At 53.4% G+C, this 23,314-nt stretch overlaps 11 protein-coding genes across 11 annotated transcripts; 6 read left to right on the top strand and 5 right to left on the bottom strand.

Annotated features, from left to right (window-relative positions):
* Nucleotides 1–274: 274 nt before the first annotated feature.
* MYCGRDRAFT_44587 (uncharacterized protein) lies at nucleotides 275–2,173 on the bottom strand (the record flags this gene model as incomplete). The annotated part of the gene is made up of 4 exons (XM_003851147.1): nucleotides 275–1,119; nucleotides 1,178–1,518; nucleotides 1,571–1,989; nucleotides 2,048–2,173. The coding sequence occupies 4 exons, from the start codon at nucleotides 2,171–2,173 to the stop codon at nucleotides 275–277; spliced, it is 1,731 nt and encodes a 576-aa protein (XP_003851195.1).
* Nucleotides 2,174–3,243: 1,070 nt separating this feature from the next.
* CYP-49 (putative P450 monooxygenase) lies at nucleotides 3,244–5,206 on the top strand (the record flags this gene model as incomplete). Its single annotated transcript, XM_003850618.1, has 5 exons — nucleotides 3,244–3,623; nucleotides 3,689–4,062; nucleotides 4,180–4,255; nucleotides 4,305–4,852; nucleotides 4,908–5,206. The coding sequence occupies 5 exons, from the start codon at nucleotides 3,244–3,246 to the stop codon at nucleotides 5,204–5,206; spliced, it is 1,677 nt and encodes a 558-aa protein (XP_003850666.1).
* Nucleotides 5,207–6,296: 1,090 nt separating this feature from the next.
* Nucleotides 6,297–6,626, bottom strand: MYCGRDRAFT_28893 (uncharacterized protein; the record flags this gene model as incomplete). Its single annotated transcript, XM_003851146.1, has 1 exon — nucleotides 6,297–6,626. A coding segment is annotated over one exon (330 nt), but the record flags the coding sequence as incomplete, so codon positions are not given.
* A 2,052-nt stretch (nucleotides 6,627–8,678) lies between these two features.
* Nucleotides 8,679–9,330, top strand: MYCGRDRAFT_105151 (uncharacterized protein; the record flags this gene model as incomplete). The annotated part of the gene is made up of 3 exons (XM_003850619.1): nucleotides 8,679–8,839; nucleotides 8,894–8,953; nucleotides 9,009–9,330. A coding segment is annotated over one exon (243 nt), but the record flags the coding sequence as incomplete, so codon positions are not given.
* A 50-nt stretch (nucleotides 9,331–9,380) lies between these two features.
* Nucleotides 9,381–11,175, top strand: MYCGRDRAFT_73897 (uncharacterized protein; the record flags this gene model as incomplete). Its single annotated transcript, XM_003850620.1, has 3 exons — nucleotides 9,381–9,592; nucleotides 9,644–10,932; nucleotides 11,026–11,175. The coding sequence occupies 3 exons, from the start codon at nucleotides 9,415–9,417 to the stop codon at nucleotides 11,173–11,175; spliced, it is 1,617 nt and encodes a 538-aa protein (XP_003850668.1).
* Nucleotides 11,176–11,939: 764 nt separating this feature from the next.
* On the bottom strand, nucleotides 11,940–12,302 carry MYCGRDRAFT_94408 (uncharacterized protein; the record flags this gene model as incomplete). Its single annotated transcript, XM_003851145.1, has 1 exon — nucleotides 11,940–12,302. One exon carries the CDS (start codon nucleotides 12,300–12,302, stop codon nucleotides 11,940–11,942), a length of 363 nt encoding a protein of 120 aa, XP_003851193.1.
* Nucleotides 12,303–14,300: 1,998 nt separating this feature from the next.
* MYCGRDRAFT_29244 (uncharacterized protein) lies at nucleotides 14,301–14,646 on the top strand (the record flags this gene model as incomplete). Its single annotated transcript, XM_003850621.1, has 2 exons — nucleotides 14,301–14,383; nucleotides 14,445–14,646. Coding segments are annotated over 2 exons (285 nt in total), but the record flags the coding sequence as incomplete, so codon positions are not given.
* Nucleotides 14,647–15,231: 585 nt separating this feature from the next.
* On the bottom strand, nucleotides 15,232–15,706 carry MYCGRDRAFT_28493 (uncharacterized protein; the record flags this gene model as incomplete). Its single annotated transcript, XM_003851144.1, has 2 exons — nucleotides 15,232–15,480; nucleotides 15,536–15,706. Coding segments are annotated over 2 exons (420 nt in total), but the record flags the coding sequence as incomplete, so codon positions are not given.
* Nucleotides 15,707–16,352: 646 nt separating this feature from the next.
* On the top strand, nucleotides 16,353–16,997 carry MYCGRDRAFT_105154 (uncharacterized protein; the record flags this gene model as incomplete). Its single annotated transcript, XM_003850622.1, has 1 exon — nucleotides 16,353–16,997. A coding segment is annotated over one exon (522 nt), but the record flags the coding sequence as incomplete, so codon positions are not given.
* Nucleotides 16,998–19,316: 2,319 nt separating this feature from the next.
* MYCGRDRAFT_60749 (uncharacterized protein) lies at nucleotides 19,317–20,887 on the top strand (the record flags this gene model as incomplete). The annotated part of the gene is made up of 3 exons (XM_003850623.1): nucleotides 19,317–19,549; nucleotides 19,600–19,795; nucleotides 19,855–20,887. The coding sequence occupies 3 exons, from the start codon at nucleotides 19,461–19,463 to the stop codon at nucleotides 20,674–20,676; spliced, it is 1,107 nt and encodes a 368-aa protein (XP_003850671.1).
* A 71-nt stretch (nucleotides 20,888–20,958) lies between these two features.
* MYCGRDRAFT_73903 (uncharacterized protein) lies at nucleotides 20,959–21,768 on the bottom strand (the record flags this gene model as incomplete). Its single annotated transcript, XM_003851143.1, has 2 exons — nucleotides 20,959–21,135; nucleotides 21,196–21,768. 2 exons carry the CDS (start codon nucleotides 21,766–21,768, stop codon nucleotides 20,959–20,961), a joined length of 750 nt encoding a protein of 249 aa, XP_003851191.1.
* Between the last annotated feature and the right edge of the window lie 1,546 nt (nucleotides 21,769–23,314).

Here is a 23,314-nt window from a genome sequence, read left to right on the forward strand (position 1 = left end):
GCTCACTATGGACTCGTTCGTTCGGACAGAGAATTCGATATTGAGACGCTCACATTGATCATGTCGGATACTGAACGCCAGATCGCCATGCAGGAGAGATGTAGATTGAGAGATCTGAGATGAATTTCAAGTTTTTCAAGATTGCCATCCCAATCACTTTAGGACCTCCTCGAGTATCAATCGTCAGCTGAACACACTTCTCAACTCGAAGCGTCCAGTTCGTCCGCCATAATCCCCTCTGCCTCCCTCCTTCACTCCGCCTACTGCGGCCCGCCTACTGCGGCAGAACAGTCGGCACCGGCCCTCTCGTCGTAGTCCTGGGCAACTCCGGCACCGCAGGAGTCGGCACACAAGCACAAGCACTACTAACCGCCGCAACAACATCCCCACTCCCACAACCCTCCTTAGCGTACTCCGGGATCAATCCCTCCTCATCCCTCTGCCTCAGCATCCAACTCGCACAAAACTCGCTACTCTGCTCCAGCCGTCCTTCAATACTACTCGCTCGCATCGACACCAAACACTGATCCGACTCGCACACCGCCGGCTTTGGACACTCCTTACTCTTCATCTTGACCAGAAAAGAGCCGCGCTCGATGGTATGTACGAAGATGAACCCAGACTTGAAGCCAGCATAGGAGTGCCAGGATCCCGCGAACTGCACGATACCACCACCTTCGGCCTCGTCGTCTTCAGGATAGATGTCCAGGAATCCCGCCTCGCAGACGCTATTGCCAGACGGATCGGATGTCACAGAGCTGATATCCCAGACATTGAGGCCGTTGCCGTAGTTGGATTGGTAGAGGTAGTTGTCGTAGACGTACTGGTTGTGGTCGATGGAACGTTTGCGTCCCGCGAAGTGGCCGGCGTAGTGCGGATTTTCGAGGTCGCGGATGTCGAGGATGTGGGTTGTGGGCAGGCCTTGGGTCATGGGACCGACTTTGGCATCGCGCTCGTCGAACTCATCGTCGAGGAAGAGGTATTCTTGCCAGGTTGCGTTGTTGACGGCGCCTTGGTGAGCGTATTCGACGCCGGGGTAGGATGTTCGGGAGATGATGTTTGTGACGTTACCGGTTTTGTCGGTGACGTCGTAGATGGTGAGGGAGTCTTCATTGTAGGCTGTAGAGTGGCAGAGTCAGCATGTGTCTGTGGCAAGAGACGAACGAGAACAACTTACCATAGCAGATGTCACGACCGAAGTAACGCTCATCAGGACCTCGATAGACGAGACACTCAGCGTCGTGAACGTAGCCGTCACCCGCAGCACATCCCGGACTGAAGACGTTCTCCGGATCAGTTGTGTCGAGGAAGATGAGTCCACCTTTGCATGGGAGATCTGCTGCTCGAACTCGGACGGTTTCGTTGCCACCAACGGATCCGCAGGCAATCGCATAGTTCAGCTCGTTGTTCACGACGATGTTGTGAGTCCGTCCAACTGGCAGCTCGTCCCAGTGAGCGGTGAGGTCATCTTGTGTGAAGTTCTTTGGCGTGGCCGGATCGAGGTCGAGCAGTTTCTTCCTGGATGAGAGGTCAGTGACGAGGTCATAAAGGCAGCCGTTTCAATACGTACATGTCAAAGAATGCAACTCCATGGTGGATGGCTTCAGACCCGATGACAGCATAGTCACGAAGGATGCGAATCTCCCGCCAGTTGGAGCCCACACCATCATACGGCGGCAGACGTCCAAGATACGAAATCTTGCCCTCTGGAAGGATCTCGGCAAACGCAGTACCATCATACTGTCCGATAGCGACAAATTCTCTGCCGCATTCAGAGGTCCAACCCCACATCGACGAGCCGCGACTGGAGTTGCTACCGAGCATGGAGTGCGGCAGGAAATGGTACAGGTCAATGTTGTTGCACTGGAAAGTATTGTTGAAGTCTCCAGGCACACCGGCGACGAATCCGTTCTCACAGGGAGTGTAGCCGAGCTCGGGATACTTGGAGCTATCCATGGCGCCTGATTCCATCTCGGCTTCCCATTGAGCCTGAGAGTGAGGTGTCAGCCTTGTGCATCGGTCAAGCTAGCCCATTGAGTAAGTCTACCATTTTGATACCCATGATGTGAGCATGGGCAGCCCCGGACTCATATTCCTCGGCGCTGAACGCAGCAGTACTGATACCCAGCAGGGTCGAGCATGCCGCTAGCAGAGAAAGCCCGAGTCGAACCATGATGGAAATATGAATGAGAGGAAAATAATATACCTGATCCAGAAGCCAGAGAGGGCCTCAATGTACTCACACTTCAATATATATGCCTTTCCTTTTCCTTCTTCAGCCGGCAAGAAATCCTTCGCCATGATATTGAATGGAACCCAAGACGCAGCAGCTCCTGGATCGAGCTGTTCACGCGATAAGATGCCTTCCAATATGCAAATACGCGAGGGACCCGGCGGCGTATGGAGCAGCACTCTTGCGAATGAGCCATCATGGATGCACGCCGAGTAGTCGCTCTCGGTCTGTACAGTCCTGCTGGGCCAGAATGCAATGCATGCCGCGAGAAATAGCAGCTTGGCGACGTAGGCATGCTTGGGATTAGACCTGTATAGGCAGGTCGAAGGTCGCTTGGGCAATGGCTATGCAGGCGCTGAAGGCCATAACGACGACTCGACCAGGATATCAACGATAGGCCAAAGCCCAGTTGGGAGTGTGATCTCGACGGACGGTTGAAGGAAGAGCAATCGACTCGAGGTTGAGTCGAAGGAAGGACGGCGAGGGAGCCGTATCTTATGTAAGCGAAAATACGTGCCTGAGGCATGAGTAGCGCGATTGTCTTCCTGCCTTCTTCCTCCATCTCCTCGTTCATCGTAAATTTCTACTCCATCTCGACTGCGATTCTCGGATAGCAGAACTTCCGCTTGCCTTCGGACCTGTTACGAAGCACAGCCTCGTCTCCATGCAGTCATCAGCGTATCAGTGTCTGCCTTTTGGAAAGGTTGTCGAAGCCAGAGCCAATGCCAGGCCGTGGAACCGTCGAAAGCTCTCTGAAAGAGACAGGGATGGGGCTCGATGGCGCACGTCTGACCGCCGCTTCGTCCGGTCCATGGCGATCCGGTTCAAGGGTCACCATACGCAGGTAAAGGTGGAGTGCTCACACTCGTACAACGCACTCTTAGATAAACGACGGCAAGTAGAATGACGCTCAAGACCGAGTCGACTTTGTTTTTATATTCACTTTCTTGTCCTCCTGGTCCGTAAGACGCGCTACTCTGACGAGTCCATCTCGACAGCCTTTCATGAACATGGCCGAAGTTTTCCACCCTTCACTACTGCTGACAGCAGCAGTCGCTGGCGTGGCGACGCACATCGTGTACTTCCAGCGATGTGAATACACGCGACACATGCGCACGCTCGTCTGGCTGTTTCTGGGTGCCATCGCCGCTGGTCCGTTACTGCTTGCACGATTCGGCGCTGCGTCCATCACAGCATGCATCCTAACGAACACTGCGTTGATCGGTACCTTCGTCACGGCTACGATACTCAGCACATTGTTCTACAGACTCTTTCTAAATCCTCTCAACCGCTTTCCCGGACCGTACCTTGCGCGACTCAGCAACTTCTGGATCGCCTTCCATGTCGGTAAAGACCTCAATCACCACCTCAAATTGGAAGCTCTTCATCGGTAGGTCGATAGTACATCAGATGTTCCGCCGAGAGAATGCTAATGTGGGTGATCTGCTTGGGTAGTCAATATGGCTCCATCGTCAGGGTAGGCGCAAATCGTCTGTCCATCATCCACCCTGACGTTATTGATGCCGGTTTGAAAAACGACAGCGTGGCTTCCAAAGGTCCATCGTACGATCATGATCATCCTCACAGCAACCTACATGGACTGCGAGACAAAAAGGTTCACGACAAGCTGCGAAACAATGTATGGGCACCGGCATTCTCCGATCGAGCGCTTCGCGAATACGAGCCACAAGTCCGTGTCTTCGTCGACAAAGTTCTTGCGCAGATCGCGAAACGAGAGGGACAACCCATGAATCTCTCCATGTGGTTTGTCTTGTTCTCATTCGATGTGATGTGGGCTCTTGCGTTTGGGAAGTACTACGGATACATTGGTAAGAAAGTGAAGTGCAGAAGGCCTCCAGTGTTCGAGACTGTCTCGGACGCCGGGGCCTTCGTCCAGTCCACATTGTCTACGACATCCGCTGACCTTATACGCTTTGCTTTTGCAGATGCAGGTGAGAGGCATGAAATGCAAAACATACTGGACAATGCGATGGCAGTTCTGGGCCTGTCACTCCCACAATGGTGTGGTCTACTGCCTCTAAATCGCGGCTGCGTGTGCTAATTGTAGTAGGTTCATGAGACTACTGAGAATGCTGCCGGGAGACTCGACCGGCCACTTCAAATTCGTTCGCTATACCAACAGCGAACTAGAGGACTCAGTCAGAAATAACTTCGCCCAGAAGGATGATGCCGAACTCAAGCTACCGCCTGGCAAGGTGATCTCATCGTACCTCTTGGAGCATTACAAGAAAGCACCGAATCCGGAAACAAACCTGATGTTCCAGTCAGACGCCCGATTGATCGTCGTTGCAGGCAGCGACTCCGTTGCGACTACCACGACGTTCTTGTTCCATGAACTTGCAAAGCACCCTGAAATTGTCTCACGCATCAGAGAAGATATCCGGCAGATACTCGGAGATCGCTCGGTCGAAGAATACACCGATGCGGACGGCGTGCGGTCCAAGTACCTGAACGGCGTGATTAACGAAGCACTGCGACTTTATCCACCCAGCCCTGCGGGCGTGAATCGGGACACACCGCCAGAAGGAATGAGGGTCGGCGACGTCTACATTCCCGGAAACGTCAATTTCAACATGCCCGGCTGGATCACGGGTCGAGGTTGGTCCTGATGAACGAACGTCAAATGATCATTCCACTGACAGACTTCCCCCAGATGAATCAATCTACGTCCGTGCGCACGAACTCATACCCGAGCGGTGGTACAGCCAGCCTGAGCTCATCAAGAACCGCGGCGCCTACGCTCCCTTCGCAAAAGGATCCTGGGGTTGCATTGGCAAGAACCTGGCACTGATGGAACTTCGCTCCATGACTGCGAATGTCCTGTTGAGGTACGACATGCGAATGGCGCCGGGTGAGGATGGATGGCGACTGCAGCATAAGAGTCAGGATCATGGGATGATGTGTCTGGCGCCGTTTGAAGTTGTATTCACGCCTGTGGGTGCGAATGGTTGAGCGGCGTTGCGGAAAGGGCAACCTGGTTGAGATGTTTGTATCTGTTCTTTACATCACTGCATGTATCGAGTCTTGATCGTCAAAAGGAGATGGCTGAAATTGTCGAACTTTGTCACAATTGCGGCCTCGTCGCGCGGAGCAGATCCACGTCGAGGAGTGTCGACGGTAGCCTCACTGCGTTTCCCATCATCAACTGATGCCCTCGTTATGTCGCACCGCCTCTTTCATGAGACATCCGGCGGAATGCCGCTCGTCTTTGGAGCCCGTCACCGAATCCGGCCTTTCCCTCACTTCACCATCAACGCATTTCATCATCATGATCGTAACTTGTCTGGCTGGCTGGAATAGTCGTTTCCGCGCCAATTTCCGCTGTAACCACTTTGCTGGGCGAAGCGTTGCCTGGAGTTCCGAGCAAGGGGCCGAGCAGATTGTTGGGCTTAGGACCCTGAGAGCGCTGGAGAATAGCCGAGAGCAGGACTGATGCTAACAGACTTCCGGCCAGACGTGTGTCGAGCCTGTTGGATGCGTGGCGGACAAAGCCAGCTATCATGTCTTATGGTACTCGGAGGAGTGCGATATGGAAAAGTGCGAGGAATGTGATCTTGTTGCCGCCTGGCTACATGCGGGAGAATGTCGATGTGAACGGAGCGGGAGCATGTGTCGCATCTGTGCGTTGGGAGCAAGGGCATGTGGTTGGTCTTTTATTGAGGAACATCAGTAGTCAGATGTGGTCCAACTCCTCTTCCCTTCTGTTTCGATGACGAGGTTCTCTTTATGCCCCTTTCCCGAAGTCTCCAAGGCGGTAGCCATCGATCAGGGGCAGAGCGCCTGTTTGCTGCAGCTGCAGATCGATGACTGATGCGCTATGGTAGCTGTGATCTGCACTACGCAGCCGATATGTCGCTCGTAAGTCGTCCTCCAGCTGAGCGCTGCGTCAGGGCATGGCCAATCGACGGAGAGTTGGTGCCAGTGGGACGGAGGAACGGAGAGGTAACGTCGCCTTGCTTTATTCATGAAATGTACCGGGCAACCCGCTGAAACTAATGACAGGCGGCACATGTCCACGCTGTTTTTGCGGCTTGTTGTTCCACTGATTTTTCTGAAACCAACGCCAGTAAGAGTCAAAGTTCCGACATTGCTTCTGCTGTCCGAAAATCGGCTGCGGACCGTCCTCATTCGGGTCGAGATCCCCATATGGGACCACACGGATATCCGTATCGCACATGACGTACTGCCTCAGCTGTTCGACACAATGGGCAGAGTGGGCTTCGATAATGGTGTGGTTTTCGACCGCATTCCATTGGCTCGGGCCAAATGATACGCCATGTTTGCGGTAGTAGTCGATGTTGTACCATTGGCCTTGCCGGAGGAGATTGAGGCAATGCAGCAAGTGGTTGACTTGGATCTCGACAGGATATCCGGCGTACGGCGTATTCTTCTCCCATGGGCCTGTCAAGCTGTGATTATATTCCGTCGATAAGCCGTAGAAGTGCGCGTCTCCCTCGGGAATGAGAATGTTGATGTCTGCGTCAAGGGAGTCAGACCATGAAATCGGGAACGGCGAAAAGTAGGTACAAACCATATGTTCCCAGGTCAGCCCAGTATCGGTCCACTTCTGCTGCCACTTCGTCTCCCATCGTAGCTGGACGTGTATACTCTGACTCGGTCAGGTGTGCAAAGTTGAGCTCGTTGAACGTTTCCGTGTGCCAGCTTCGGTCGATTGACGACATGAACGGCGATGCTGCTTTGTGTCAGGCAAAACACACACTTGCTCTTGCTGATATCGACTTACGAGAGTCACCGTCGCGGAACAGTAGCGAGTCGGTACACGGGCTACGTATGAGCTGGCGGTCCACGAGGAGAGTGATGGCACTGGTAGCGATCAAAGCGATGATGTGAAAGAGGTACTTCCATCTTGAAGTCTTCTTCGGGAGATGGCCGGTCGTGTAGTCCGCTTCGAGGCTTTCGGCAGACTGATCGAGTCGAGAGTATTGCTGTTTGTTATCCGTGAACATGCTCATCATTACCGACGGTGTAGGCGCTGAGAGACAGTCAACGGTGGGAAACACTGTTGACACGAACAACACAGGTAGCGTTTGATCATGTGGTATAGCATCGGGTGCCCGTCGGCATTAGACGGGATCTGCTGTACGTCAGATATGATGTATGATCGCGGCTCAAGCAGTGGCGCGAAGCAAGAAGCTTGCTTCCAGGATATCGGGGTCAGATGCGGAGAAAGACATTGCAAGGAAGCTCCAAGTGACTGCCTCGAGCAAGAAACTGCTAACGTGTGCAAGGGGGAAGTTGGGTCGAGGGGAAGTTGTTAGCGTCCGGCCTGATTTGATGCCTGTTCTCGAGAGCAAGAGTCTTTGCCTGTTTAGGAGAAGCTAACAACTTCCCCTCGACCCAACTTCCCCCTTGCACACGTTAGGCTTTAGTTCTACAGAATACGAGCGTGCTTCAGGATGTCGGGGTCAGATGCGGAGACTGCGGGAAAGTTCAAGTGCCAGCCTCATGCAAGAAGCTTGCCAGGTCTATCTGAATGCGAGCGTGCTCCAGGATATAGGATCAGATGCGGACAAGGACGGAGATATTCGACCATCGGGCCTTTTCGCAGGTCGCGTTCCTTGCCTTGTAAACTGCGCTTTGCTTTGACGGAGATGGCGATGGAGAGTTTCCTACTTGTGCCTGTCGGATTTGGCGCCATTGATGGTAGCGCTGGACCAGAAGTGGCATCGGCTCGCATGCACCTTCGGAGGCTGCTGAAGTTCACGCAATATACTAGCCCTGTAATTCCAGAACCCAGCCGTGTACATCGGCTTCATAATCGGCCCGTTGTGGTGTTGTCATTGTTGTCATTGCAGGCTTCCCCGCCGAACTCAGATTTTACCCCGGAGTGGTCACCAATGGCTCTAGCCCGGGATACAATGCTCCAGACAGGCAGAAATGTCGGCAGGTTCTCACGGGAGAACTTCGTATTTTCAATGCCGTGATGCAGAATTCCCCGGCTGTACCATGCACACAGAAGCACCCCGACCGTCGAAAACCCAATCGGAGCCCTTTTGAGACTCCGAAGAAGCTGGATGATGACGCCTGATCAGGTCTAATCGGCTAATGTCTGGATCGCAATCGTTCCCCTCCTTGAGCAAGCACGCCGCCGTACATCCCGTAGCTGCAACGGACCTCGTTGCTCCGAACGCAATCGTGAGAGCTGGCAGCAAGGATATGCGCATTCGAGCAGGCCATGTTGGGCTTGATTGCTGCGCGAGACATTTAGCCAGAGTTTGGACGACAACGCAATTGGACGTCGCGGCAAGTGACGGAGAGGACTTCCCTAGTTCGCAAACGAGTGACATCAAACGCACTTTTCCCGATGTGCCACGGAGATGTGCCACTGGGCCTGGTGTCTCAACCATAAAAAGCCGAGATGAAATCCCCACGGACGGTTGAATAAGATCGATCTCTCCAGACCACATTCTCCAAAAGACACAAGTCGAACCTCCTCGGCAACAACAGAGTCCAAAGAACAAAAGTCGAATCTCCATCCATCAGCCAAGATGAAGGCCAGCATCTTTCTCTGCATTGCCTCAATCGCGAGCGTCCTCGCTGTCCCCGTCGCAAACCCCAAGCCAGGTAAGGATCTCGCAAACGCATCTTGTCCTCTGTTCTGACCATCTTCGCGTGCAGCGTCCGCCAGAGAGGCGGCTGCTATCGAAGCGAGGAATGCTGCACCCATTGCGTCGCCTGGTAAGAATCTAACAATCGCAACTGCTTTCACCATGCTGACCAGTCTTGTGTGTAGAGTACTCCTACAACCAATTCTGCTACCGCGGCACAGGATGTGAGGATGAGGCCGCTGCCAACGGAGTCGAAGTGAGGGATGCGCCCAAAGAGTAAGGGACATCCAGGTCGTCGAACGTCCAGCAGTGGTATCTGCGATGCGAGGCGGAGGAGGAGACTTGCTGGAAAAGCGGCCCGAGCTCATTTGTATGCAGATGCAATGTTTGCTGGGCTGTGCAGGATTCAAAGAGTGTTGCGTGTCGTTGTTCGAAGAAGTGCGGCACGTGCGACTGTCATTACAGGCCTGAGGCATCAATTCAATCATTACCGTATTGCGACTTCTCATCTTCTTTTGCTCGACTCATCTTCAATCAATCTTTCGTAGAACTTCCAAGGAACTTTCAGCAACATCGACTGGTCTATACACGATGCCGCATGCTACAGCGCCCACATCGGGCCTTCAGGCCTTCATATTGTGCGGCCCAGGCGAGTCTCTCAGCACGTTTACCTCAAATCCAAAAGACCTCTCCAAGGCCATGATGCCAATCGCAAACCGTCCGATGGTCTGGTATCCGCTGGAATGGTGTTATAGAATGGGAATCAACGGTCGGTGAAGCGGAACATTGTTTTGAGTCCACAGAATCTGATTACAAGCAGACATCACACTCATCACGCCGCCCGAGTCACAACCAGCCCTGGAAGCAGCATTGGCCACGAATCCAGCACTGACAAGTTTACCATCACCAAAGCCTGAGATCTTGGCGCCTAAGGACTTGGAACAAACCACAGGAACCGGTGCCATTCTCCGTCTAGCCGAAGTCCAGAAGCGCATTATCTCAGATTTTGTAATCCTCCCTTGCGATATTGTCTCAGAGCTGGACGGAAGCAGGATATTGCAACAATGGATGACTCTCAATCCCCTGTCCTCCAGCAAGAAGCGTAAAGGTGGACTTGGCGTCTACTATCCGACGCAAGGACTCGAAGGTATCAGCAACAAGAATGACGAAACCGACTTCATCGCTACAACACCACTGCCACGACCTGCCGTGCCTCCACCACATGGTTCTTTGCGGCCGGAAGTTGAGACTGTCGCCTTGAGCATACCAACGGACTCTCTAAAGGACTCAATCGAAGAAAACAACGGCGTATTCAAGATGCGCGTTCAATTGACCCAAAAGTACGGTCGCGTCAAGCTGAAGATGAAGCATCGAGATGCGCACGTCTACATATTTCCCAGATGGGTCAAAGACTTTGCCGCACGGAATGAATCGTTCGACTCGATTAGTGAGGATGTCTTAGGCTGGTGGGCAAAAGCGCAGTGGCAGAATGGCCTCGGCGAGAAGCTCGGACTGGACGAAGTGCTCAACCAGCACGAAGCCTCCCTCGAAGACATGGAGAACTCTCAGATCGAGGAGGACATCGCCGACGCCGCGCAACTTTCAAGTACCAAGATATCGCTCCCCGTGCGGCCCGTAACAGACACCACTTTCGCAAGTCGAGTTGGCTCTCGCGCACCGCTAGCGAAAGGCCTCGAGCCGCTTGAGGTACCACCGCTGCTTGCGTATATTCAGCCGATTTCGCCTTCTGGACTTCCAACGGCCGATCATCCTCTCATACGCCGTATCGACACATCTGCTGCGCTGCTCAGTGTTTCGCTCTACCTTGCCAAACAGACCTTTCCCACCCACCTTCTTGCTCCAGAGCACAAGATTCATCCATCAGCCATTGTTGGCCTGCAATCTCGAGTCGCTCAGGAAGACAGCCTTATAGCCGAGAACGTCAAGATCGGGACACGAAGTGTGGTCAAGGAAAGTGTTGTCGGCGCAAATTGCGAGATCGGAAACTATGTCAAACTCACACGATGCTTGCTGATGGACGGCGTGAAGGTGGGAGACGGCGTTCAGCTGACCGGATGTATTGTTGGCCGGCGAGCACGTATTGAGGGAGTGAAGCCTATGCCAACAGAGCCAGCTGAGGCCGCGACTGAGGAGGATGGCAAAGCGAAGAAAAAGAAGCCTGCCCGTGATGACGACGAGGAGGACCGGACGAAGCTTACAGAATGTGAAGTCGCGCCAAATTTTGTGGTGCAAGCGGGTACAGAGGCGAAGGGCGAAAAAATGATGGCAGAACTCGCGGGCATGGAGGGCGAGAGCGAAGAGGAGGAAGCGACCGAGGATGATCTGGCTTGATTGAGTCGACCACGGACGGCGACATGATCTTGCATCTCATAAGCCAGCTGGGTGCTCCACGCGTAACACAGCCGCTGGCCGCCTCGCGTCCATCTTTTCACGACAGCCATCGAGCGATCAAGCTTCCTGCCACTGCCAGCGAAAACAACGTCGCTGGACCCGCGAGCGCAATTCCCGAAGACCCGCCACTTTGCGGGCCAGCCGACTCCTTGCTGCTCTGCGAAGTGTTCGACATCGATGGAATTTCTCCTCGAGAGCCATCTGCAGTGGTGTTATACCGCATAACGATGCGCTGAATCTTAAAGACCGCATCGTTCTGCGGAGGACCAACCGTGAAGTCCGGGTCGCCGTTCCTACACACGAAGCTCGATTAGCTAGACGCCATCTCAGCATATACCTCGAACGAAACTCACGTCCACGCATTCCAAGTCCACGCCCCAGAAGTCGTAGGAACGTTACCGTCAATTTGCTGCTTGTTACACCGTCGAGGTAGAAAGTGCTCACGCCTTGCGTCCAATCAATGCGATACTCATGGACTGCAGATGTCGCATCGCCGGAAGCTCGACCATTGATCTCAAACGAGTCTTCCGTGCCGTGAGGGCCTTGATTGGTGTATTGCATCACCCGTGTGCCGTTGTTCGTGCCCTGATTCGAAGTCGATTCCGGGTCGCTGATCCATTCGATGTCGATTTCTTGGCTGTCGTTGTGGTAGAAGAACATGCCTGCCACATCGTAAGAACGCATCGTCACTCGCAGCTCGAGTGTCACAGACCATTGCAAATCCCAGCTTCACCGGTCAAGATGGCGTACGTACAAACACTCGCGTACATGACCTCAAACTCCGTCGACACCTCTCCACACTGGATTGGACTCTCAGTCTGACCGCCTGGCACGGTGAGATGTAGAAAGCCGTCGCTGATTTGCACGTTGGAAGCGTTGAATTGGTGGTTGAATTTAGCTGTAGAGTCGGCGTCTGCGAGATCTTCGATTGTGTCTGTCGATATGATGAGGCCAGTTGGAAGGGCTTGGCCGTCGAATGTAAAGGTGGTTGTTGATGCCCATTGTGCCGATGCTGAGATGAGGGTGGATGCTGCTAGTGCTAGGTAGACGGCTGTAGAGCTGTACATGTCCGCAGTGTATGAAGAAGTGTGTACCGTAGTGATGAATGAAGAGACGGATGAGGAAAGCTTGTGGCAGTTGGTCTAGAACTTGTGTATATGGGCGTAGGTTCAGAAGGATGCGCTAGATGGTTAGACTTCCGCCATTGCACACAGCCGCGTTTGAGGCTTGTTGCTATGCTTCGTGGTATCGGGCTGTACATTATCCGGCATCGAACAACAGCATTGATGATGTCGAAAAAATATTGAAGCATTTCGACACTCAATCCTGCGCATCGGCTACACCGATGCGGCTCTGGTCAACAGTCAGTGCACCGATGCGTGCGGCATCCATCCGTGCTGTGGTTGAAGGTCTTGGTCGAGGCACATTTCGCAAGTGAGTCCAGAAGACCCTCGGAGGCACATATTCGAGGTGTATAGACTCACTGCTAGACATAACTTCGGTTCGAAATCCAAAAGTTTAGCGTCCGGGACAGCTGAGAGGCCATACCACTGTTCGAGCGTCCGGATTGGGAACCTCTACCACAGAATGGTCAACTGAGGGCCATCAACTTCGGTGTGTACCTGACAGGTCGCAAAAACATGGCAACAGTCAGTATAAGAGATTCAGCAACCGCAAGCATGGAGACCGTAATACCAACCATACAATACCGCACTCCACACGAGAACAGCCCACAAGACACCACCCACCATGCCAGATCATATGCGAATGCTGTTCCCAGAGGACTTTCTCACAAATGCCCGTTTCGCGGCCACGAAGCCAATCCGAGACTGCTTGCTCTCAATTTACGCCAAGCTTCCATACCACGCTGGCTTCATCTTCGCACGGATGATGGACCCGCTCTTCGTCGCCGGCCTCTCCGTGGAGAACCACATGGGGATCATCGAGAGGCTGTTTGTCGATTACGGTTTCGCCGACCTCTTGGAGGAATTGAATTCGCTGTTCTTGGATGGCGAACGTTACAAGTTCTTGGTCTTCGACTCCAGCCTTTTCCCAGGTACCAAGGCGATTTGGGTGAAGATGGAAGGATCTTGGAAGTTCGGAGTCACGATGGGTCCCGAATAGTGAGTTGATGACATCAGCGCACGATTGAGGAGCCATGCTAACTTCGAGTAGCACAGAGTGAAGATTGTTGGAGAATCAGAGTCCTCAGGGCTTTGCCTGAACAAGAACTGCCGCACAGGCTTGCTTTCACCAAGCAGATGAGGACATCATGCCGCGAGTCCAGGATGGAAGTTGCCGCGAGAGCTGCCGGCGAGGAAACTCAAGGAGACGGCCGCGAACGAGGACCGGAGTATTTCAGTCCTTAGATCATGGTCCAATATCACGAGGAGGAGGGCGACTTATTCCGACATACGTGTTTCATCGTAGCAAAGATATGTACCAATGAAGCCATCTCGCCATTGTATTGTGTCTTTGTCAGTCCCGTCCGATCGGTCTGCTCGTAGATAGGTGTCATGATGGCTTGTCCGTGTATGCGACAGGTCAGGTATTCGTCTCTCTTTCGTCGGGTGCTCTTGGCCGCTTCGGTGCCAGTATCAACAATGCCGTCGAGAAGGCATTTGATGTCCACGGTGCACTGCCAAGGATGATGGACATTTCCGTGTAAGTTTATCCATCAACCTGAGGGGCATGTCCGATTGTGATGTTGTTGAGGACAAGAAGCACAGTCGCCGGCATACTTACACTTCGAATTCCTTCGGGCCGGGGTGGGGAGAGGCAGATCTTCACTGAGCTCCGCAAGCTCACTCTGACTTCAAACCGCATTCAACGACACTCGCTACCCCAAGCATCCTCTCCTACATCCTCGTCGTCGCCAGCACAATCCTTCCGGAATACCACAGCGATCATGGCGGCCGCAATCAAGGCATTGAATGCCAAAATCCGCAGCAATCCCTACACAGACTACTTCTGCAGCACACGTATGTATCGCCGGCTAGCCCGATGAACGAACAACGATACATGAAGATCACATGGCACGGTAGACTCGTAACTGACACAATGCGTTCCATGTAGACTTCTGGGGACCAGCCAGCAACTTCGGTATCCCAATCGCAGCAGTAATGGACGTAAAGAAAGACCCCGAAATGTTCGTCTCATCACAAACCCGCAGCATCTTCCTCGACCCTCTCTGACCGTCCACCTCGCAGCATCTCCGGCCGCATGACCGCCGCCCTCTGCGGCTACTCCGGCGTCTTCATGCGCTACGCCTTCGCCGTCACTCCCGCCAACTACCTCCTCTTTGGCTGCCATCTGGTCAACTTCAGCGCACAAGCGACGCAGGGCTACCGCTTCGTCAACCACTGGTACATGGGTGGACGTGAGAAGGCGCTCGAGAACAAGGCGAAAGAGGGACTGCAAGTGGCGGAGAACAAGGCGGAGGGAATCGTGGATCAAGCGAAGGATTTGGCGGCACAGGCCAAGGCGAAGGTCGAGAGCGCGACGAAGTAGCCTGAGGAAGATTGCAGAGTGTGTGGATATTTGGGGAGGAAGAAGGAATGACCAGAGACCTGTCTCTGTGAACGATTTCCGCAAGAGAGCTGAGCATGTCGGGAATACCTTAAGGGCCAATACCACGGCTTGATACCCTCTTGATGTACAGCAGCAAGCGTTGAATTCTACCTATGTCACGAATCTGGCTGGCAGGCAGTCGTCGCGGGTCTCGCAGTGAAGCCTTTCAAGAGAGCGGACCGGAAGTCGAGAAAGAAAGCAAACTTTGGGTATCATTCGTTCATCTACGCTACAACAGCCAACAATATCGTCACCGCGGCCAGCGCAGCGACCACGCCCTTCACCTCCACACTCCTCCCCGCTCCACCAAACCCCGGCGTGCCGTCCTTCGCCGTTCCGGGCTTCTTCACATTCCAACCGAACTGCGTCTGAACTGAAGCAAGATTAGTGTCTTCGTCGAATCGCCAGAGTTAGGTTCTTAGTACCATTTCCCCTCGGCCAGTACTCGCAGATCAGATATCGGCCTTGCACGTTTCCCTTTCCCTCCTCCGTGCAGTTGACTACTCCACAGCCCACGGTCGTAGTGTTGCTCCAGACCAGTTGTGTAAAATGGCCAGCGCCTTCCGAGAACTTCTGTTTTGCCCAGTTGTAGAGATGCTCTTCGTCGCCCCAAGCGTCGATGGCTAATGCTGTGGTTTCGTAGCCGGAAGCGAGGTTTTCGCCGTATGGACCGCCCTTTGGAGACTGTCAGTGCGAGTTGTGGAAGGCAATTGGCGTGAACAAAGCTCACAGAATGTTTCCAGATGCAGCCTTTGACATAGTCGTCTGCGAAGTCCGCGAGCGTGTCGTTCCAGGTCACCGGCTCGACTTGGAATTGTTTGCGGTAGTAATTCGTGCTGTTGAGAACCTCATCCTGGAATGAACTCTTGGACATATTGGGCGTGGAAGTCGAGATCGAGGCTGATGTCGGTAATGAAGCTGTCGGACTGTCCACAGCAGTGGGAAACACAGTTATAGTCAGCGTCCTTGTCGATGTCACTGACGTAAAACGCTCCTCTCGGTCCGCCAGGGCATGTCGTATCGTCGCGGAGAGGGCCAATAGGCGAATTGCTAGGGCAATGCCGGCGCTGACGGACATGGTTCAAGCCTGATTTTCGCGATCGGAATGTGTATCAAGCGAAAACCGATGGGGTTTGGGAAAGAGCTGAAAACTTGATCGAGGAGGAAAGAGGAGACGGACTTGACTGTTCGGATTCATGTTGAGGATTTTTCTCGCACTTGCCTTGCGAACAGCGAGCGCTTCGAATGTGAGATTGTCTGCCATTGCTGTTCTCGAAGACATCGTGGCGGCGGTGTTGATTGCGCTTTCTTGGGCGACCGGGATATCTTCGTTTCACTCCCAGGCGAACGCCCCGGCGACCATTGGATGGGGTTGAAGATCAGAGCCCATCACTGTGCATCTGAAACGCAAGACAGATCCCAGCAGCAGCGAGCGACGTTCTCAAGTCTACCATGGCATTGGGTTTCTTTCATCACAAATCTCTTGAGTCAAGGCTGTCAAGCGCGTCTCGAAGAAACAACCACCACGATCATCCCTTCAGACAGTCGATCTACATCGGTCCAGACGCACGTCCACCTCGACTCAGCCATTTCGACAAGTCAGTCTCTTCGCGGGCTGGCCTCCGGCGGTATGCGTGAGGCACCAGTTTCAAGAAGACAACGCGGACGAAATGCTCCGCCTCTTTCGAGCAGCCGGTAACGCTTGTCCTTTCGCGCGGAAGACCAACGTTTTCAATGTCTACGCGGCTTTTTGGTCAGTATCTCAGACTTCACCATGTCGGGCTTTGACGTCTCAGTCTGCAGTATCTCAGCAGCCTTCGTCAACTCAACTTTCCCCAACTCAACTTTCGCCAACTCAACTTTCGCGCCTGCCATCCCAGTCTCTGCCATCTCAGCCTCCGCCGTCTCGGCCTCCGCCGCCTCAAGCTCCCTTGGTCAAATATATCCCTCAGCGAAGATGGCAACGATGGAGCGCCGAGGAGAGTGACACTTTCTCGAAGCTTTACAAGTCCGGCAAGGCCGACCACGAGATCGCAGCCAGACTCAAGCGATCGTGGTCGTCAGTCCGAAACCGTGCCAATAAGCTGCGCAACAGAGGCGATATCGCCTACAGATCGAGTGGCCCTGGCACACCGTTCACTCCAGAGGAAGATGCGCGCCTATTGTCAGCGAGACAGCAAAAGTTAAAATGGACTCGCATCTGCGAAGAGTTTCCTCATCGGCATATGGAGACTCTCGTAAAGCGCGTCCGTAAATTGTCTGGACGAATGCCTCAACAGCCAACCAAGCCATCGCGTAAAATTCGTTTCTCAAACGATGACGATGCTCGAATACTGCATCTTCGACGCCACGAGGGCTTGAGCATACCTCAGATTGCTTTGCTCATGTCGCGCGCGACGTCGTCGGTCGAAGCCCGTTTGAGTTCACTCAGAGAGGTACCAAATCCGCCCTTTTCTACCACCGTAGCACGCGAGTACGACGAGCTGAAACGCTCCGGCAACTTACCGGCAAACTTCTACAGCAGTGTGGGTAGAAGCAGAAGTTGGACGCCGCAAGAAGTGTCTCAGCTCTGTGAAATGAGCGCAATTGGTACCAGCAAACAAGAGATTGCTGCGGTACTGGGCAGGACGACCAGCGCCATTGGAGTTGCAATTCAGAGATTTGTATTCCGGGAGAAAGACGGGAAGCATGTTCCGCGAGCATGGACGCAAGAAGAGACATCTAGGCTCTTGATCATGACCGCGAAAGGTGCCGACGACGCAGAGATAGCGAGAGCGCTGTCCAGGTCGAAACAAGCTGTCTATGAGAAACGCAAGAGACTTCTTGCTGGCAAGCTAAAATCCAAGAATGCGACGGGTGTAAGCTGAAACACTACAGAGCAGTACAGAGCAACGACAGAGTCTCCATATATGCCACGCATAGGGTGGTTCAACCGCGTCGATGCATTTGCAGGCTCGTAGACAAATCGGTTTCTTGGGGACTGGATTCGCGGGATGGCCATCGTTGCAGTCGTGTCAGGAAGACCGGAGGGCATGGCCAAAAGGAGTCCATGCAGGTTGGCAGGACTTGCTGGATGTTCGTATAGATATTTTCGTTTGAAAAGACAGCAAGACCTACAAAACTTGCGTTTCACCAAAGTAGTTCTTGCTGTCTCACAGCACTTTCCATCACGCGGCGTTCTTTCCCTCCCAGCAGCGGCTCGTCCCACCACTAGCGCCAGCCCACACAGCATAAAGCATTTCTTCCCTCCGCTCCTCTCTTTCTCCGGCCATCAAAAGCATCCAGCCCAGCCACGTATGGACCTGCCGCTTTGTCTCTTCGGAGCAAAAATTTCAAGGCGTCTATATGCCAGCTTTCTTCGGAAGGTGTGGGCCGGTAGAATGGATACCAGTTCCTGGATTATAGGAAGCCCGCTTCTCGATGGGTCACTTTGTTGTGGCGATGAGTTGGGGGTGTCCGAGAAGGGAGTACATCTTTTTCCGTGAAGTGATGGGTCGACGATGATGGACAAGCGCATGTCCTTTGTTCCTCTAATATTTTCGCCGCCTTTGTCCCATCACACAACATGGTAGTGTGTGACGCATGGGTCAACAGCGCGTCAAGTACACGGGTCTTCAAGACTGGTCGATCGACTCCGCGAGCAGAATGTCGAGCCAGTTGCTTCTCGCAGCAGGACCAAGACCCCAAAACGACACAGCTGACCATTTTGGCCGGTGTGTAAAGACTTTCACGACCAGCATGCGACGAGGCCTGTACATCATCTTCCCGCGCAGGAGCCCGACTGTGTCGATGAGGCGAGGTTTGTGGGCCTGTTCTCATCCTGTGCAATGGCGTTGACTGATGTTCACGAAGCCAATATATCAGTTCTTATGAACAGCAGCCACTGCATGTGTTGCAAACGACACGTGAATTGAAGCCGCCGTGTGCATACTTCGCAGAATTGACGGCATTGCTCCTACTTTTCCGATTCGGACTGGTTCTCAATCAGTGCTCGGCGCTCTGCGATGCAAGGCTTTCAAATGCCGAACACTGATATGCGACCACGAGGCGGCACGACGAGGATGGTGGGTTCCATTCCTCGGCGACTCAGAAGCGCATTTTATCCCTTCGACAGGATGGCTCGAGTGATCGAAAGAGATGAAGCGCGCCTGTCATGCAGCAATTCTCAGCGTCTTCGCATGCCCGAATTCCTTCAAACTTGCCGTTCGAAGTCGCCCTGGAGCGGAGCTTACCTCCAGAGGCGCGGTGGTGAGCTGCGGTCAGTCAACGGATTGTACAATGAGCAATCGAACATCAAGTCCTCAGGTTTCAATGCAACAGCTTTGCAGAGCTTGCGGTGAAGTTCGACGACCCTCTCGTGCGTCGTCTCTGACATCACAGCAAAGCGGTTGGAACTGCCCCACTGAACAACTTTTGGAACTGCCCCTCTCAATGATCGGGCAAAGAGCTCCAATGTTCGACGTCAACGAGGCTTGGGAGACAGCTCGAAAACAACCCAACCGTCGAGCCGCTCTACAGAAACGCAACTCATACAACACCTTCGTCTACATCTTCTCCATCAAGGTGTCAACTTCTCATTCACTCACGCAACCTTTGTCAGCCCAATTAGGCAATTCTCAAGACACCAATCAGCTCACACATCTGTCGACGTCACGATGGCCAATGACTCTATTCCGAAGACGATGAAGGCGATTCAGGTGGTGGAATACAACAAGCCCTACCAGATCAATGAGATTGATGTCCCGTGAGCTTTGAATAGCCATAGGTGTGGACATTGATACTGATGTTGTTCAGATCCAACCTCGATCCGCTAGATCTCCTTGTTAAAGTCGCGGTGGCTTCCAACTGCCATACAGATGGCATGGTGCAAGCCGGCACATTCTCGACCAAACTACCATGCACAGCATCGCACGAAGGAGCTGGGACCGTCGTCGCCGTAGGCTCGGACGTCAAGGAGTTCAAAGCGGGAGACCGTGTCATGTGCGGTCTGGTAAGTCCCCAGGTCCACCCGGCGAGCAACGCAATCCTCCATTCCTGACACGATCGTAGCCTCTCCATCCTTGCGGCGCCTGCTCCGACTGCCTCGGGCCCAACTCCCAACGCCAATACTGCGCTTTCATGAAGACCGGCCACATCGGCGTGCAGACCGACGGCTGCTTCGCCGAGTACGTCAAGTGCGACAGCCGCAGCACAACACCTCTCCCCGATGAAGTCAGCTTCACGAGCGCCGCACCACTCGCCTGCGCGGGACGTACTGTCTGGCGAAGCATTCAGAAGACGGGCTTGGTATCAGGAGAGTGGATCTGCTTCGTCGGCAGCGGAGGCGGACTAGGACACCTCGGGATCCAATTCGCGAAAGCGTTGGGGTTGAAGGTCATTGGAATCGACGCAAGAGATGAGGGACTGGATCTGACGAGGCATTATGGTGCGGATGTGGTGGTTGACGTGAGGCAAGGCAAGGAGAAGGTGGTGAAAGCGGTGCAGGATGTGACGGGAGGAAACGGTGCCGACTCGACGGTGTGCTTGTCCGACCACGAGACGGCTGCTGGATTGGCCTGTGCGGTGACGAAGATGCATGGCATTATGGTCCAGATCGCGCAGCCGGACAATGTCTCCATCCCCTTCGCGGAGATCATCTTTCGAGATATCAGGATCATCGGATCGCTGATCGCTGGTGCGGACGAGTCGAAGGATATGTTGAAGTGCATTGCGGAGCATGGTGTGACGGTGAAGACGAATCCATTCTATGGATTGGACAAGATCGAGGAGTTGGTGGAGCTGGCGCATGGAGGCAAGATCCAGGGCAAGGCGATCATTGTGGTGGACAATGAACAGCTCGAGCACGAGAAGAAGATCGGAGCCAAGTTTTGAGTGAGGGAATGACGAGATGATTGATGATAATGATGAGAGGTGTAGTTTTTGGGGGATGCCATACACAACAGAGAGAAGAGGCAAGAGGATGCACGACTCGTTCAATACGCACCGCCATTTGTGATCCGCGTCGCGCTGTATGTGGTCCTGGTCCATAGTACAAGATCCTACGCACGCAGTCTCTTTGTTCCGCATTGGAACAACCGCTCTTAACGCGTTTCGCCGCACCGAAAGGTCCCGCTGATGATCCAAACTCCGATCTGTGATTCTCTTTCCACGCGCTCAAATCATGTTCTTGTTCTTCTTCAGGTTGAAGGCCCTCTGATCCTTCAGCCACCTCCTGTAATCCTTCACACTTCCAATCTTCTCGCCGTAGTAATCGGGAATGGGGTTCTGCGGACTGGAGGATGATGCGTCGGCACGGTACTTCTTCACGCGGGCGTAGAAGGACTTCTCTTTCTGTAACACAGTCAGTATACCTCCCTACCAGTTCAGCATTTTTCACCACTTCCGACTCACCTGAGCAATCAATCGTGTCCATCCTTTCTGTCCCGCCCACAATGTGAAGCCCGCTGTGCCGAACGAAGGCCCGCATAGCCAACCTCCTGCCGCAATGGCGAATGTGGAAATGCCCAGCACAATCACCGGATCCAAGCCACTAAGCTGTGCTCCCCACGTGTCGAAGTCTTGCTCTGCTAACATCGGCGCGAATATGCCCACCGCTCCTACTGCCGTCACAACGGAGCAGCCCAGATTGATCCATCTTCGTTTCCGTCGTAGCGCGAAGAATCGGTCCCATGTGAGGATATGCTCCGGAGGTTCGGTGGACGTCGGCGGTGAAGTCTGGGGTGATGATGATGATGACGATGATGATGTAGCGTTTGTCGACTCGTTTCGTACAAAGCGTGGGGTGGGTAGCTGTGCAATGATTTTGGGACGGTTTATGTGCTTGTTCAAGGATGTCGGTTGGCGCAGGCGGGTAGATGTGGAAAACGCGGCTACGGCTGGAGCGTGTGATGAGGAAGAGAGTGCTCGAGATGCTGCCGTGAGGGTCCGGAGGCAAGTGACACGCGAGGAGAGGAGAGATGCCATTGTGTTGCGAGCGAAGCGGGTATTGGTGATGGCGAGGGAATGGTATGAAACAAGAAGTATCCTGAGAAGGTGGAGCTTCAAGCGCCAAGATTCGCGCTTGCCATGTGAAAGCTGCCCCGTTGCCTCGTCTTGGACCTGTCCAGACCATTATGCCTATATGATACTAATGCTGTTCGTTAGATTCTTATGGCTCGACACGTTCAACAAGATGATCCACCGTTGACCGCTCGCGAGGACTGCGAAGCACAAGAGCGTACATCGAATTCTCAAAGTGGTTAACATGTTCTGGACCACACACAGCGAACGAAGCAGACAGGAAGATGGTACGATGATAAGCAAGATATTGTGATTTGTCCAGCAGTCTGCGCTTCTCAAACGGTTAAGCTTCAACCTTGTGAGCTATAAAATTTGCTGGTATATTCTTCCTGCAAGAGAGCGGCGCATCCATTGGCAATGCCGCTCAACTTTTGACGAATCCATCAAGGATTAGCCTTGGTGCAGAGACCTACTGCACGACACAAGGTCTGCTTGTCTTGTAGCCGGTCATAAGATGCTTGTACTTGTAGACCGGAGCGGGAGTGGAGTTAATGATGGCCATTTTGATAGTTGGTTCTGGTGGTGTGTTTTTTTGGTTGGTTGGTTGCTTGGTTGTGTAAGTGAGTGTGTTGTTGATGAGAAGAGAGTCGTCGATGGACGGACGACGAGCAAGGTATATATGGTTAGAGGTGAGATTGAGATGCCAATGAGGGCAGACTAGAACAAGTTCGCCTTTGTCACGTAGCGCTTAATATTGTCTCATCCCAGGCGTGATCACCGCGCAAAATGGACGGATCGACAGCGAAATAAAGATGCAGTGGCCGGAAATATTCGTGGAGTGGCAGACAGCACACGTATGGAGCGAGAGCGGCTTTGTTGTCGGCAGTGAAGCTAAAGAAGCCCTGCGATATGGCTTTGTGAGAAGCTTAGTATTGTAGTTTTAGTCTGGAGAAGCATGTCAGTATTGGCAAAGGATTACACAATGATGGATTGTGTAGGTTCAATGAGGTCCGGTGATCGCCAAACCACTTTGCTGCTTCAGCAGGAGCCCATTCTTGCCATCAGTGCTTCCTTTAGCGGAGAGGTTTGCAAGCGGAGAACGACATCGCCCAGGATGTGTCGAACCACCCATCAACGCGAAGTCCGTAGAGCCCTCAAGCGAAGCACCAGCAGAAGTGATTTTAGCTTGGTCGCAATAGTCGATACCAGAACACTCCTTGAGCGACACCAGCCCGACACGTCAGGTCGACTAGCAACCTGTGTATCCTCCGAATAGATATCTCTGGGAGTTGCACCGAGCGGGTGGTACAGTACACCCGCAAGTGGTGCCAGGAACAGCCCCAGACGGCTCATCGATGACTGACGGGGTGGCATTGCGATCTCGCTCATAATCAGACAAAGACAGCCCGTCCTTGTGTGGCCGAGGATGGTATGGTTGACGCTGGAGCACGAAACACCATCGAACTTGAACGGCTGCCATGTCTGCCGTTGCTCCCAGTCGTATCGAAGA

This window comes from Zymoseptoria tritici, chromosome 7 (assembly GCF_000219625.1).
Source record: "Zymoseptoria tritici IPO323 chromosome 7, whole genome shotgun sequence".
In the NCBI taxonomy this organism is placed as follows: Eukaryota; Fungi; Ascomycota; class Dothideomycetes; order Mycosphaerellales; family Mycosphaerellaceae; genus Zymoseptoria; species Zymoseptoria tritici.